Below are 17,743 nucleotides of genomic sequence, written 5' to 3'. Positions count from 1 at the left end.
GTGTGCTCAATCCTTTGTAAGATGAATCATTACAGCATTTCAGGTTCAGTTTCAAAGAGCCATCAACACTTTGACTGTGCATTCATCTCAAAAACATTTGATCATTATTTATAAAGCAAGTTTTTTTGTTTTTTTTTATCATGAAAGTGTGTTCCAACTGACTGCCCACTACACAAGACTGAATGAACATAATTATTATTATAATGAACTGAATGGACATTATTTAACTCACTGTTGAATCTCTCAATTCAAAAATATATAATAGCTTTGCTATTAAGCTGGATTTTCATGTTTTAATAAATATAAACAGACTGCTTTCAGAACAAAATCTATTAATTCTGCAAATACAAAATCAGATACCAAAAAAAAAAAAAAAAAAAAAAACTTTGATGGTCATTTGTATTGTATGCATGTTAAAACAGAAGTTCGTTTTGAAAATGCAAGCCACAAACATAACAGATCACTGATACTAGAATGAAGCTTAAACAAATTTAAAGCCTCCATCCATAACCAGAAAACCAGTCATGCATTTAATTGTGTTTGAAACAAACAAATAAGAATTACCTGGTGATTAATGTACGAAGATATATGAATGTGGAATAATTAATAACCGTAAGATCTTCAGCTAAACTCCAGCACTTGTTTCCGATACAGTGGGTTTATTCCTATGTTTTATAACTGAAATCATTGCATTTGGAAAGAAAGATGAAGTTCTCAAGGTGAATGCATACCTTGACTCTAGGGGTCAAACAACTAAAAATCAAGTCAGAAATCTTGGGGTGATTCTAGAGACAGACCTTAGTTTCAGTAATCATGTCAAAGCAGTAACTAAATCAGCATACTATCATCTCAAAAATATTGCAAGAATTAGATGTTTTGTTTCCAATCAAGACTTGGAGAAACTTGTTCATGCCTTTATCACCAGCAGGGTGGATTACTGTAATGGTCTCCTCACCGGCCTTCCAAAGAAGACCATTAGACAACTGCAGCTCATCCAGAACGCTGCTGCCAGGATTCTGACTAGAACCAGAAAATCTGAGCATATCACACCAGTCCTCAGGTCCTTACACTGGCTTCCAGTTACATTTAGGATTGATTTTAAAGTACTTTTACTCGTTTATAAGTCACTCAATGGCCTAGGACCTAAATATATTGCTGATATGCTCACTGAATATAAACCGAACAGACCACTCAGATCATTAGGATCGAGTCAGTTAGAAATACCAAGGGTTCACACAAAACAAGGGGAGTCTGCTTTTAGCTATTATGCGGGCCGCAGTTGGAACCAGCTTCCAGAAGAGATCAGATGTGCTAAAACATTAGCCACATTTAAATCAAGGCTCAAAACTCATCTGTTTAGCAGTTCATTTGTTGAATGAGCACTGTGCTATATGTCCGAACTGACTGCAATAAATTTTAGGTTTAATCATTTTCTTTAAATTTATTTTAAATAATTCTCTATATCATTTTAAAATTCCTTGTTTTTATTATTTTTATGTCCATGTTTTTATTGATTTTTAATGTCTATTTCACTTTCTTTTATGTAAAGCACTTTGAATTACCACTGTGTATGAAATGTGCTATATAAATAAACTTGCCTTGCCTTGCCTTATAAAAAAAAAACAAATCCTAAGAACACACGTGTAATATGTTAATTTGCCACCAGCTCTGAAAACTGTAACGCATCTGATCATTTAGTTATTTATTGCTTCCACACCAGGCAGATAAATGGTCTTAGAGCTGGAGAGGGGTGTCCAGTTCTGGATAACAAAAATGGGGGAAGCCGTGCTGAGCTGTTATGCTGTGCTGGGCCAGCACTGGACCCACTGTAGAGCTGATAAATCAACCTCAATAGAAAACACAACAAAGACTGACTGCTGTATTAATCTCCTTTATAAGCTTTCATTCAAAGAACACAATGGGTAGCACACAAACATACTATGCCATTCATTGAGGAAATCCTTCAGTATCAAAAACAACAATTTAGAGATTATGATTTGCCATAAAAATGAGAGAAATTGACTTTTTTGATTTCATATTTGAGCTTTACAATTTACAGTCAATTGATAGCTGTCATATTGATAACTGTAACACAGTAAGAACACAGAATACACTCAGACCCTGATACATTCAGTATGTAACAACATTTTAAGAATTTGTTCCTCTCTTGTGAAGGCAAAAGTGACCTCATGACAGGACCTCATAGGTAATATATGTGACGCTCACCAACTCCCATTCACTCGACTGCTGCACTTTCAATCACAGCAGGACAGAATCTCTCCCATGATGATTATGATTTTTTTGCTAGAAAACCCCTGTGAGCTACGGTAGCTGATCAGGCAGCCGTTTTATTGAGGACAAAGGTGGTGGGTGTTAATATTTATTTCTGCTCCAACAGAATATTACAGGAGGCACAAAAATGGGTCCCGACAGACATTCTCATTCTCTCTGCCTTTGTAACTGATTGTTAAGCTAATTTACTGAGATCTTGACAAGGGCATCGTGTTAATGAATGATGCTCCTGGGAGCTATAATTGCTCAATGGATTGATTCTTTAGTGACAGGCTAGTTTTGAGTGGCTGATAAAACGACGCAGGTTTAACACTAAGCTATTTTCACTAATTAGCTATTTTGGACATAAGAATCTATTTGAGGTTTCCGTTACAACAAAGAAGTGATTTCAGACATGGCTCTCTCACCAGCTGACAGTCCTCCAGAGCGTTGACCAACTGGGCATTCTGACAGGAAAGGATGGCTCCTGCGAGGTTCAGCATCACACACACAGCAGACAACAGCATGAAGAAAGTTATCTGTGGAGAAAGGAATGGAACAGACTGTCAGTTTCAGAGGTTACAGTGGTATATTAAGCCTACTAATAAACAAAATACAGTAGGATGCATTTTTTCATCTCATTAAACAGGCTTTGCAGAAGGATTCCACATACAGGGTTCCCACATATTTTGGCCAACAAAAGTCCATGAATTTTAATATTTTTTGGAAACTGATGTTTCAGTATTCTTTGATGAACAGAAAGCACAAAAGAACAGCATATATTTGAAATATTTTATAATTGTCTTAATTGTCTTTTGTCTGAAATAATTGTCCTTACTGTCGTTTTTTAAACAATTTAATGCAAGATTCGTAAAAAAATCTTATCTCCAAAATTTTGAACAGTATTATGTATCATGTATGCAAAATAATAATGATACTACTACTAATAATATGTTGATGCATGCTAGAGTTCAGCATAACTATAAAAAGTATTTTTCAACTTTAAAGATTTTACATTTCTACTTTTTTGCAATCTGAAAATTCCCTTATATTTTTTCAGGTTTTCCATCTCTCTCTCTCTTTTACATGTTGTTCTCCTGTTTTTTTCTGTGTTGAGACTATGTGATTTGTAATCCTGCAATTTAGTTTATTTGTAAGACATTTTACAAAGTTTTTTTTCAAACGTAGCCATTGTGCAGAATGGAATAATCATTACCTGAGTGTGTTTAGTTTTATCAGACCAAAAATAAACCAATTGTGGTTTATGGAACTTGACGCAGAAGTGTGAAAGATCGAATGTGATTGATCCGATCTATTCATCCATGTGGAAAGCGAAAGGAACAGATGTGACTAATAATTAAAGCATTCAATAATCAATGACTTCAACCAAAACAATTAACGTTGATCTCACCATCTGAGCCCAGACTCATTACTGTGAGAGATGGCCCCTAACAGCTCACATGAATAAATGAATAACACAAGCGCACTTCAGAGCATTGGGTTATTTTTCTCAGGGTGTTGATATACTACCTCTTCCACAATTCCTCGGTAGACCACGCTGATACATGGCCAGTGACATATGGTCAGCTAGAGAAACCAATCTTTGCGTAATTCTCCCACCCCACATCCTATCAATGCGGCCCCATGCAGCTTGATAGATCTCAAGCGTGGTCATTTTTTCTCTTTTTTGCACCGCTGACAAAACCACAACTTCTGGTTCCTCTCCCCAAACTCGCTATTAAAAACAATTCTCTTTATTTCTCAGCTGACACTTCTGGGATTTCAGTCCTGAAGGATGAAATACGTTAAACATTCTGACTGCTTTAATTTAAAGTTTGTGTGTGAGAGAATGAGTTTAAAGCTGCCAGGTCTACCCCGGGTAGATTACAGACTAGAACACTGAGTCGTATATCAAGAGTGGCCTTACCTCCACAACACGGTGATTTACTAATGAGACCCTCTACCTGACGGGACATTAACCTTGCAATACCATATATGTCAGCAAAGAGAGAGTGATTGGAGCTGAAAGTGAAAGTTGGACAGTCATTTCAACACATTTCATCACACAGACATAGACTGACACTTACGATATGTAGGATATGAGGGACGCTGGGAGATATGAATTTGATAAGTGTTTTTCAGGCTACCAGCAAACTGGAAGATTAAGAGGCTGATGTACGAGGAGGTTCACAAGCATCCTGGGGCTGTGAGGGTCCTTGGCTCAGGCGTACAGGAAGCCTCACGCTTGATTTCCTCCATACTTAATAAAGTACAGACATTGTAGAGATGACAGTGGTGATCCACTGCAGCTGAATGACTGAACTAGGTTGCGGACCAAAGGACACTGAAAGGTTACGAGCTCAGAGAGGAAATTATGTGAATCTATGTCTCAAAGATGGCATGATAAAAATGCGATTTGAACAGAGCATCACATTTGTTGTTGCTTGCTGTGGGAAACAGACTTCTCTGATTTTCATAATTAATCACTGACAACAACATTCATGTCAGAATGTTTTCTTGTGCAGGATGACAAATATGAAACCAAACCCGAGCTTCAGGCGGAGAGATAACATCTTTATCACTTTACAGAGAGAAAACACATTACAGCACAAATGATGGCTGAGAACCAGGTTAAAATGCAGGCAATAATGAGTCTGATTTTGTAAAGCAGAAATTGAAAAGATGTTATTCAGAACACGAGTGATAAGAGAACGCTTAATGGGCCACTCTTCAGCTGTCCTTTCAATGCAAGCTGAGCGTAGCCAATGAAATACACGATTCCTGTCTATCTCTAATTTACTCTGCTGGTAGTACAGAGGAGGGAAAATGGTCCCTTTCAGCAAATGCTTTGTAGTTTGCAGTGAGCAATATCAAAAGACAAATTCAGTTGCTGCGCTTCGAATCTACAACTGCGACTCAAATTCAATCTTTAACTTTAATTGCAACATGCTGTCTTCACCAACTGGTTCACAGGCTTTCTGTAGGATGTCTGGGCTTTTATTTTAGCAGCAGCTTTCTACAACTGTATAAACATGAAATCTGAACCCATTTTGCTTTTAGCAATCTTTAAATTAAAGCTTTTTTTTTTTTTTTTTACAGCATTTTAACCTATATGGTAATGTTAACTTCCACACAAATAAAAAAAAGTTTGGGATCAGCAAAATGTTTTCTTTTTAAAAAGAAATTAGTACTTTTATTCAGCTATGATGGATTAAAATGATCAACAGTGACAGTAAAAATATTTATAAAGTGACAAAAGAATCATCAAAGAATCCTGAAAACAATGCATCACAGTGCCCATTAAGCAGTTTTCAGGATAAATTTACTAGCATGCACAGTAATAAATTACATTTTACAAACATTAAAATAGAAAAGAGATATTTTTCAAATGTAAAAATATTTCACAGTATTACTGTTTTTACTTTATTTTTGATCAAAAACAAAAAAATCTTACTGACCCAAATCATTTGAATGGTAGTGTTTGAAACATTAAAAAAGTTTAATAATAATAATATACTTTGAAAATAATACTACACCTTTATTTAATATAAGAGTATAATAGGATTGATATTTAAATATATAATATTTTAAGAAACCTAAAATACAAAAATACAAATAAGAAAATAAAATGAAAATGCATTATTATAAATGAATGTGAAAATGAACATAAACCTCAATTAATGCTATAAATATTGTTGTTCACTCTTAGCTCATAATGCCTAACAAACAGAACCTCACAGACCTTTGTAACCTCGCAGCCTCGTTTTCATCCGCATCAAATTCCTAAGGTCTATTCTAAAGTGCATCATTCAGCAATCTAAATAAGCATGAGGTATGTTAGTTGTCTCCGTCTGGCTAAAATCTCCTTTCGGAGGGTTGACTCCTGAGAGCCCCGGCCCTGAAGGACTAATTACTCCGCCTGGCTCCATGCTGTTGTTTTCTAATTACCGTGTGGGATCACATATCACTGTTTAACAGGTTCTCATTAATTACAGCCCACCTGCCACCTGCATGCCAAGCAGTACGATGAGTCGCCTGGCACGTGCCACTCACCGGCGGCAGCGCTGGTCACCAACGATCATCAGCCACAAAACAATTCACACCTGTCAATATTGCTGTGCATTGGCATTTAGGTTTGGCATTAATGGTTGACAGGTTCCCTATCGAGAAGAACTACTGGAAAGACCACAGTAAGAAAATGAGACATTCAATTTAGAGATTTTAAAGAGAACAATCTGGAGATACAGTGTGGGCTGACTAACTGCAGACATATTTGTCAATGTTCTCTGACCACCTGGTGGAGATACAAACACATGGACGATTGTGCTCACAGTGACAATAGAACCACCTACCAGCCAATCAACACCACCCGCCCCTCATATCAGCAGCTCACATGCAGCCTGGGAGCCAAAGAAATATGGTGTGAACAAGAGGAGGGGCATTAAGACAGAATATCGCTGGCAGATTGTGATGAGATACCGGTGCTTATTATAGTTTGTCATCGTCACCATTAATTCAGCGTTGTGTATCCAGGGACACTTTCTTATTACGTAAATGGGAAACATACCGTGTTAAGAGAGCAAAGACACCATATTATCAAAAATGAATGTATATTATCAAGCAACATCATCACAAGGCCTTTTCTCATTGACAGAAGTAGTGTTTTCTCATTTGCACTTCCTTCACTCCCTGGATGACTTTTACTATGTTATGTTTTTCTTAGAACAACATGAACAATCTGAGATGTGTCACTATGAAGGGCCTATCATCATCGCACAGCAAAAAATGCACACTCCATATGTGGTGTGAAAATGTATTTCTTACTTACAGGTCGAAAACCGATAGAAACTGTGTGAATCGAAATACATCACCCAGCTTCTCTATTTCAGGATCAGTTAAGATTATCCAACTCACTGTTCAGAAGCAGAGCAGTCAAGCAACCGCTCAATACGCTCCCGATAGTTCAGCTTCCCTGAATAATAGGTTGATGCAATCTCACAAATATGGCAAACTTACACTCAACCCATTTAGCAGGGTGCTATTTCTCCTTAGGGGATATGGGACCTTTTATACTTATTAAACTTTTCAAACAGCAACATTTATCAGGGCAGCGACTTAAATTTAAAACACTATTAGCGTTAGTCCATGTGTATAGATTTGGGATTCAAGGCTAGAGATATGTTCTTACTAAACCAACAGAGTACTGAAAATTCCTACCAAAATATCCAGTAATTAAATAGTGACTGAATGTAATATAAATATTACATGCAATTTACTTAAGTGCAAAATTTGTACATTGTATTTCCCTTTACAAAATAAATGAACAGTTAATAGTCTAATGTGCACCTTAGATCAAATAAAAATGCTTTAAAACACATTCAAATATTTTTATACTGTAATTTTTTTTTACATTCACCAAACTCCAGTGCATTGTTTGGATATTTTTATTTAGTGTATAAAAGGTAGTAGACAAATATATTTATAAAAAAAATCAGACATGAACAGCTGATCAGCAGTGATGTTTGTTTGTTTGGTTATTTCACATAGATGAGTGGGTACTGTGTAATTGTGTGATGTGTAAATAAAGAAATGAGTAAAATGTTATTTGAATTCTGAATTGAAACCTGTTTTGCTAATGTGCTTTTTATTACTTTTTGTTGAGTCATGACATCAAAAAGGAAACCAAATCAAAACCTATTAGAAGAACAGAAGAACATTATGATTGTTTCTTACATTTCAAGCTCAGTGGTTGACGCAGTGACAAGGTTATACATACATATATTTATACACATATACATGGGATAGTTCATCACAAATGATAATAAAAAAATCCTGTCATCATTGTCCCAAACCTACATATTTCCACACAAAATAACATATTTTGAAGGACACTGGTTGGTTTAGAAAATACTTTGTGTTCTGGAGAAGGAAAGATTTATAGTACTGTATGAGCGCATATGTTTATGCTCCTGAATACTGAATAAAATGTCCCTACCAACATTAAAACCCAACCAACACCTACTTATCATGACTACAAAACTAACATCATTAGCTAGTTAAGAAAAGACTTGAAGCAGGGACATTTAGCAAAAAGGAAACACTTCATCATTGACTTCAAAGATGTCTAAAGTAAACAAAGCCTCAAGAGACACATTCCTAAACAAAATCCACATGCTTCACCAAACTGTAAACACACTGGGTCCTTAGCTACCTCTCGGCCCCATGACTCAATTTATCAACGTCAAATACCTAAGAAAGAAAAAAAAATCTCACCCTAATCAATCTACAAACAGGGTGATGACTCATACTAAGCACATCTCTGCCTCTCTGTTTGATAAACAGAGATGTCGGGCAGGTCTCAGACCCCATCACTGCACTCTAATGTCAGCTGCTAATTGCCCTGCTGATGGAGGATTACCTTTCATCGTACCAATCATCTGTTTTTGCCCATCCGGCTCTTCTTTACGCTCATTAGCTATGGTGGCTGAGGTAGCGAGTAGAATCAAGAGCACATCGCAGAACACCGAAGGAAATGTGAAAGTGTTCGTCACAGTCTATGTACACTGGGTGTGTGAAGGAGATTGGAGGTGTTTCTGCTGCAATATATCTGTGAAATTTACTTTTTTAAGTTTATACTAAAAAATTGCAGATATGTCATGAATATCAAGCGGTCAAGGTTAGCTGGTTGGCATGGGCCAAGATGACATAACTACAGATTTATTTCTGCCAAAAAGTAATTAATATGGTTGTGTATACTTGGCTTGCTTAGTTGGGTTTTAAAAGTCACTTAATATTCAGTAATATTATTGATTTGACTGCATTGGCACTATTGAATAAGAATAAAACTTGAACTGAATTGATGACACTATTGTTTTCCATAGAGCTGCTTTATAATGGAATCAGATTTGTTCTAAAATTGATGAATTTTGCAACATCGACAGCTATTGAACTGCACTGAATAAACATTGAACTGACTTGAACTGAATAACGACAATGTTGACTTTTGTATCCTGGCTTACAGCTGAATTGAATGAACTTTACACAGTTATTGAACCAAACCGAATCAACACTAAACTGACTTGAGCTCAATAATGACACTATTGTCTTTATTTAGGGCTGCGTTAAAGAAAAATTTCAATTGGTCTTATTTTGTGTATCATTGATTCTGTTTATTACAGTGAAACTGCTTTGAAACAAACAATCTGCATTGTATGTAGAGCTATATAAATAAAAAGGACTTACCTATTCTGATGGGGAAAAAATAATATATCATTTTAACATATTATAAATAGATCATATTATATGTATACGGACCATTTTTGGAGGGCTCTTAAAAGCGTGAAATTAACTTGCAGATAGAGATCATAAACTATGGCAGAAGACTCCTGAGAGGTGACGTGCCAGCCAAGGAAATTCCAGAATGCTAACAGATAGCTTTGTCCATGGATTCTAGTCCCCGTGATTGCGTTTGATAAGAAAAGTTCATTTTCAGAAAAGCTTCTACACTGACAGACAATTTAAACATAACCTTCTGACCCTACACCGACTCAAATAACCTCCATTTGACTTGTGACTTTTGGCTAAGAGGAAGGAAGAAAGGATAAATAAGCAATTATTGGCAGAGCTAACATGTATGGACTCTGAGCTAGCTTAACCTGTGAAATCCGCAAACATCTAAATTGGCCTCGCTGAATTAATGGATAAAAAAAAAAGATTAGACAGGCAACTCACAGAAGGCGAGAGGTTAGAGCCTGTTCACATTGCTGACATGCTGGTTTAGCACCCTGCCCGCCTCTGCGGCACAAATGAGTATTTAGTCTGCAGCACCTCTGCGACAACACATCATTTATTTTCAATTATTTCTGCCCGGATGAGATCGGGACAGTGTTGTTTTGATGCGGTCTTTCTCTCTGTCTTCCTTGGAGTTTGTTTACTTCTAGGACAACCATTTTGTTTTGATTCCTGCCACATCACTTGCCCATATCCTGGAATACTCACCTTAAGGGCAGAGAAACATCAATCTAGTGACAGTCTAAGGTGGATTCATTTACCTTTCTATCTCTCTCCTCTTTCTCAAACATTCTCTCTATTTTGCATCACCATTTCTGTCAGTGTTTCCACGCTTGGAAGGAAAAAGGTCTGGACCTCTACTGTCTTCCTCATTTTCTCTCTTGCATTCTGCCTCATGGCATTTTTATGGATTGTTAAACTAAAAGTGAAAATGACAGGACGATTGGCCAATGAAAGCCCATAAACGCACGATAGAATTAGCATTCAGTCTGGGTTTGTAAGTCCTCGGAAAAACAAAAGCATGGTGTTTGTTTTGTATTTTGGGTCTTGACTTTCTGCTCTTTTCTCCAAGCAGCTTTGATAAACAAAAAAAGAGGAAGGTTAGAGGTTGCTTTACAGCCAGGAGATTAACAGGGGGATCTACGGACCACAAAGGGTGATTTACGTATCAGAAGAAAACCCTTCCCTGTCAGCCAGCACAATATGCACAGCCACAGCCGTATCTGATTAAAACTGTACAGTGGCCATTTGTCCTGTCTCGGCGCAAATATCTCATAGTGACTTCTCCATCCTGACCAAACGCTTAGCTCGCACCATCCAAACAAACCCTTGAGGTGTTATTGTTCAGGCTCCAAGGGCAGAGGCAATCACTGCAATCCCTGTTTTCTGTTATTCACAGACGGTGGATCTATTCAGGGGAAAATTTCTTAAACACCAGGAGTAGGTATCGCTTACACGTTCATTAGTTACTGTTAGCTGCTAATCCCTGAGAGGGTCATGATAAACACACTGATCTATAGGCCTCGACTGCTGAGGGCAGGCAAGGTTTCTGTCAGAGAATCAAGACAAAGAAAGGCCAATTAGAGAGTCTCCAAAGAGTCGCAAAGCAAATCCAGCAGCTGTTTCTGGGTAAAATCTAAATAATTAGCTCCTTTTTTTTCTGAAAAACTTATCTTTAAAGGCCTTTAAAATAAAGTTGTAGAATATAACTGACTATAATAGACTAAAAAATAACCCACAAAAAGTACAGTACTCTTGGCAACTAGTTGCAGCTGTGCACTTTCACAGTCCGCAGATACTGAGTAGGCATGCAAAATAAAGTATTTTATCATAAATTACATTACATCTTGTTAATTATTTTTACAGACTGAATTACAACCAAATACCACAAAAGAAAACACAACAAAAACTTCAAAACACTAGACACTACAGTACCGAAAAACCACTACAACACAACACAACACTACTGACTAGCCATGCAATGAGTATTTTATTTATTTATTTATTTTGTGCAGTTAATCTGTTACTTTGTAAAAAAATTATAGATTTTTTTAAAGTCTGCATTACAACAAAATACTACAAAACAAAACAAAACACTACAAAACAACAAAACACTAGGCATGTAATGAGTATTTTATCAAATTAATGTATTTTAAATGTTAATGTTTCTTTTTTAAAGTTCTTTTTTATCTTTAAAGTCTGCATTACAACTGGGACTTGTTGTATCACTTGCATATCATTGCTCTTTTGTTGATTTTGATTGCTTCCAATGTCCTGATTTGTAAGTCACTTTGGATAAAAGCGTCTGCTAAATAACTAAATGTTAATGTAAAATGTACTACAAAACAAAACAAAACATGCTGGGGCAAAAGGCAGTGAAACAGGCAGGGGGGTGTCTGGACTGTAGGCAGAGTATTCTACTGCACCATCTTAAAGACGCATTGATTAAAATGGTCTGAGGGCCACAACAGCTCCCAGAGGGTCAGTCAGTGATTAACCCACAGTTTTCAACTTTTAATCAGTTCCTGACCTCTACAGATCAAAACAAAAAGCCCTAGATGGAGCTCCAGCAGAGCAGCCTGTAATGAGGTTCCACTATTATTCCTTTTTTCTACTAGTAGGTATGCACCATGATGCTGACATCCAGGGTTGAAAGAGAGAGAGAGAGAGAGAGAGAGAGAGAATAAGGTATACAGCAAGGTAGAAACTACCACATGACAGAGGAGATCAGAGCATCCTTTGTTCCAGTGTTTCAATCAGGTGGCTCAGTAATGGTCATCAGAGGACCCACCTCGCTGCAGCCTGCTCATGAAGGCCATTAGGGCTTGACATCTACATCTACAGGAGCTTTTCTTTGCTCTCAGCCACAACTCCATCACGTCAGAAAATGAATACAGCCATATCAGAGAAATCTAGCACAAATGACCTAGTCTAGGTTGAGGTTTGCTTGCCACTGCAAGGCTTCGTACAGGAGAGGATGATGTGATTCAAGGCTGTAAGATATATGACACGACATTAACACATCATGACTTTTATAGGGGCTTCAGTTAAGCTTGGTCTTTAAAATTGCTCAGAACACACTAAGATGTCATGCACTAATAGGACACACACTATAATATAACCCAGCTACTGAATGAAATGAGCAAGAGAAAGAGTTTACTTGCACACGATGGATGCCTCTCATTCTGCTCTGACAGTTACTGTGAGCGAATAAAGTGTCTGCCTGAACCAGTCACATGGCTGTGCTCTTGAACACAGGGCAGAGGCTGGTGGAAAGAGGACGTTCTTTCTCGCTCAAGTAAATAAGGTGAAAACAGCAGGCTGAAAATAGATGTTTAATATTGTTTGACATTAGCTTCACAATTGGCAAAGAGACCTTGAGTACAAATCTTCAAGAGGCATCAGATAAGCAGTATAATTCATATTCTAATTAATATGGAAGCATAGCTGAGACTCATAGGGTCTCCAAAGGGAGAGCATTGCTCATCAGTCTTATCTGAAAATGGGGAAATATCCAAAGTATCATCCCCATGGAATATTACTTCCCATCTCTCTTTCACTTATTCGTTCTTGCGTCACTTTCGCTTGCATGCACACACACACACAGTCCTAAAAAAGGCAGTTAGTAGGATGCTCCAGGGAAAATGCTCCAGCAATAAGTGTTAATGATGGATAAAAGCACATCTTAAGCTCTTTTGACCTCCCTTTTCTAAATTCGCTGCTGTCTTTCATATATTCATAACAACAATAAGCTCATCATTGACAAGAAAACAAAGAAAATGTCACAAATCTTCTGGAGGTCTTCTACCAACATCCTAGTTTGGAAGTTCTGCTACTATTCAAAAGTCTTGGGGCAGTAAGATTTTTTGTTTGTTTGTTTGTTTAAAATGTGTTTTTGAAAGACTTACCTTATGCTCATCAATGCTGCATTTATTGAATATACAGTAGTACAAAAAAAGGAATATTGTCATGAAAATATCATTATATCATTACATGAAAATATCATTAAAATAGCTGGCTTCTGTTTTAATATATTTTAAAATATAATTTATTTTCAGCAGACATTTCTTATTATTATCAATGTAGAAAACAGGGTAAGACTTTAGTATAGGGACCAATTCTCACTATTAACTACTCACTAATTTGCATGCCTATTAATAACATATTGGCTGTTTATTAGTACTTATAAAGCACATATTCTGCATGATCAAATTCTACATCCCTAATCCTACCCATCCCTAAACTTAACAACTACCTTTCTAACTATTAATAAGCAGAAACTAAGTAGTTTATTGAGACAAAATCATAGTTAATAGTTTGTAGAATTGGACCTTACAATAAAGTGTGACCGAAAAATAACAGCATTTATTTAAAACGTATCTTTTTTTAAAAATGTAAAAGTCATTCGATCAGTTTAATGCATCTCTGCTGAATAAAAGTATTAATTAAAAATAATTACTCACACAAACTAGTGTACATTCAGGAATTCTAAGAGAACTACAGGGAACTCTACAAAACCAACCTCACTTGTACAAATTCATAAGCTTTTTGCTAAATCGTACATATTTTACGAGTTGACAATTCGTGTGAATTTGTACGAATGACCTACGCCTAACCCCGCCCCTAAACCTACCCATCACTGGGGTTTAGACAAATCGTACGAGTGAAGTTGTACGAGTTCATACGAATTAGCCACCCCGTAAAATACGTACAAATTGGTCGTGAGATAGCGATGACAAAACAGCACCATTTTAAAACAATCTTCATAAACCTGAATCTCTAAGTCCCATTTTTGCATCTGACCAAAGAGTCATTTCAAAAATGTTGCCATGGATTCGTTTGGTTGACCGCAGATGACAGCATTCTGTCTGATGTGGGGGCTGATGAAACTAGCAGAAAACACTGTTTTTGGATGCTCAAGGAACAGACTGTAAAAATTTTTTTGTTTTGTTGCTTCATTTGAATATGTCTAAATAAACTGATTTTATATGAACTCAAAAATATGATTTTACATGACTGAATCAAATCACACAGAAATAGCTCTTTAAGGTTGCAATATTGCATTTGCTTTTTACAGTGCAACTGAAACTGAGAATGAAACAACCAATTTCTTCACCGAGGCAACTCTTACAAAACCAAAGCTTCTCACAACATCCAAAATAAAACTGATGTTGCTTCTTGGGTTTTATACAGTGCACTGTTGAGTCTGAAATGTAAAAGGGATCTTACAAAAGCTGTTGAAGTGGACAGGTCTGAGGTCAGTGGATTTAATCTAGTATAGTGCTAAACTCAAGAACATGTGAAATGTTCTGCATTCAACTAATGTATCTATAGCCCCAGCTATGCCTCTGACACAGATAAAACTAACCTAACGTGCTCAGAGATCAGTACATGCTAAGTTCAGCTCTGACATATAAGTGATTTCCTACCAGACCCACTTAGAGGATCTTAGAGTGTCCTGAAGAGTAAAGACAGAGGAACCTCTCGGTTTGTGCAGGGATTATAAACATGGATCACTTTGTCTGTGCTTAGTTTGCAATGAAATAAACCACAGGAACAGTAAGAGTTCCTCTGACTGATGCTGGGATAATACACATTGGAATACAAACTGGAAACTTTGACACAAATGTTTACATACTATGAAAAGTAAACAGGGCCAGCCTGTGGGTTTGTGGGGCCCTGGGCGAGATCATGAAAATGAGCCCTGTCAGTATAAAAGTGACATAAGTTAAAAATGTCCACAGAACCAATGCAATACAAAATGTGGTTTCTTTTAAACCATACATGTCCACTGGCATGTATGCATGAGCGAACAATTCCAATTCATTCTTTATGGGAGTTGAATGGCAGGCTTGCACAGTGGGATTGACAGCGGAGCAAAGCAAGTAGTGAGCGCGTCACAAAAATTGAGAAGTGCTGAATTCGCAAATGAGAGGCGAAAAACCCCTGGTGGCATCCCATGTTTGTGAAGCCAAGGTCTGTAATAAACATTTCAAAATCTGTTTCTGGTGGATTTGGTGCTGTAATCACATTGTTACATATTACTATATTTAATTTGAATTTCAAATTAAATTTGGATGCTCTCATTGTGGCTTGATTGTGGTCGCATATACACTTTAGGCATACAGAAATACTGTGTACATTTTTCCAACAACAACACATGATAATGTAACATGACACTGAAAGCTATAATAAACTGTGCTAAAGTGCCATGTTTACTTAGATAAGTAAAACTGCTTTATATGTTAAAAACACTGTAGAAACAGACACAACAATGTGAAATAAATAAATAAAGCACTATATGAATAAACTAAATGTATAAAATAAAGCCTATGCGTAGATGCAATACTCAACAGATGTTTCCCAGCAATGCACCACAACATGAATAAATTATGCAGATCACTGTTACTGTTTATTGTTTAACTGATTGCTGCTTTTATATATATGCTAATTCTTGTGTCTGTTGTCACTTTCAGTACTTTTGAAGGTATTCAGAGGTCATCTTGTACTTTCATCCGAAAGTGATAGCACTTTTTCCTATCACAGCTTGTTGAGAAATTATTGAGCATCCTAACCAGGCTGACACAATAATGTTGGCTCATGGAGTAAGTTTGGAGCGAGACTTTTTTCGAGCATCCTTTGTGAAAATTTTTTTTTAATTCAATTTGATGACACTAGTGTTAAAATTAAACAATTTATTTAAACATTTAAGTTGCGCAGGCCAAATTAGGACATATAATGCAAAAAAATGAGTCAATTGCAGAAGATAAAAACAACACTGGATGTAATTTGTTCAAAACCATACATGTGATTCTGTGTCCTATATTACGCTCGGTTCTCCTGTACTCTTAAACCACTCAGAGATCACTATGTGCTTCAGTCTGATTCAGCTGATCACAGAAGACTGTTTTCCCTCTTCTCCTTCTCGTCTTGACAGCGACCCCTCAGAGATTCATCACCAGTCTGAGGAGAGTGGCAGGACTCTCTCCTGTCTCTCCAAACAGCTTCGCTCCAAACAACAACACTACTTAATAGAGGGAAAGGGTGGGGAAAGTGTAGGACACTAGTGTAGCCCCAAAACACCAGGGCTGTCAAAAAGACAGATGTATGTCTGTGCTGTTGAAGAGGGTGTGCTGTAGTCTGAGAGAAAGAGAGAGCGCAATGAAAAGAAGGAGAAAAAGTGAGCGAGTGAGTGAAGGAGAGAGTCATTTGTTGGTCTTATGACATTATAAAACCTATAAGACAAGAGCTCTGAGGCATAATAAATAGCTCCTCTCACAGCTCTTTCATTAATGAAAATGACAGAGAGTGGCAGCATTATTTACAGGATTCTAATACCCCAAATGCCTCTGAAACAGCAGCTCTCCCCATTCACTCAAGCTCCCACAATCCCCTTTGTCAGAATGGATGAACAGAACCATTACGACTGTACTTCATGAGCAGAAAAAAATATGAGCCTGTATGACTAAGGAACCCTACATAATGGTTCCTTTGAGAAAGAACAAAACATATGAACATGGGGACTAATTTAAGTGTTTGCTTGGCTTTCCAAGGACGTGCTGAATAAAAGCATTAAGCTTGAAACTGAACTGTGTTTGGAGGTCATGTTTACATGTTTCAGATCATTACAGCTTTATGCTGCCTTAATGGATTATGTCTGTATAGTATTGTTAGTTGGATTAGCCCCCCCCCCCCCCCCCCCCCCCCCAATATATATACTAGATATATTAGTGATGTCAAACGGTTAATCGTGATTAATCACATCCAAAATAAAAGTTTTTCTATACATAATATATGTGTGCATACTGTGTATATTTATTATGCATATATACAGACGCACACATACAGCATATATTTTGAAAATATTTACGTGTATATATTTATATTCATATAAATTATATAGTATGTAAATATATTAAATATATAAACATAACATATTTTTCTTAAATATATGCATGCATGTGTGTGTATTTATATATACATAATAAATTTACACAGTACACACACATAGCCTATATTATGTAAACAAATACTTTTATTTTGGATGCGATTAATCTTGATTAATCGTTTGACAGCATGTACATACAGTACATATATATATATATATATACATATTGTGACGAGTCGGCTGCCTCCCCCCTGTCCATCATCACCACCCCGTACCGTATTCGCCGCCCTTCAC

General features: G+C 36.8%; 1 protein-coding gene across 1 annotated transcript in view; it reads right to left on the bottom strand.

Annotated features, from left to right (window-relative positions):
- The window catches only part of LOC306877740 (protein ENTREP2-like), a gene marked incomplete at both ends in the record, with an annotated part of 102,033 nt that overhangs the window by 17,721 nt on the left and 66,569 nt on the right, over positions 1-17,743 (bottom strand). The window contains one exon of the mRNA XM_079429681.1: positions 2,700-2,810. Within this exon, the coding sequence (XP_079285807.1) occupies positions 2,700-2,810 (111 nt within the window). The remainder of the gene's footprint in view (positions 1-2,699; positions 2,811-17,743) is intronic.

Source organism: Barbus barbus (assembly GCF_936440315.1).
Source record: "Barbus barbus genome assembly, chromosome: 2".
Lineage (NCBI taxonomy): Eukaryota > Metazoa > Chordata > Actinopteri > Cypriniformes > Cyprinidae > Barbus > Barbus barbus.
Note: the sequence above shows the minus strand (reverse complement) of the source record. Positions and strands in the feature narration are given on the sequence as shown.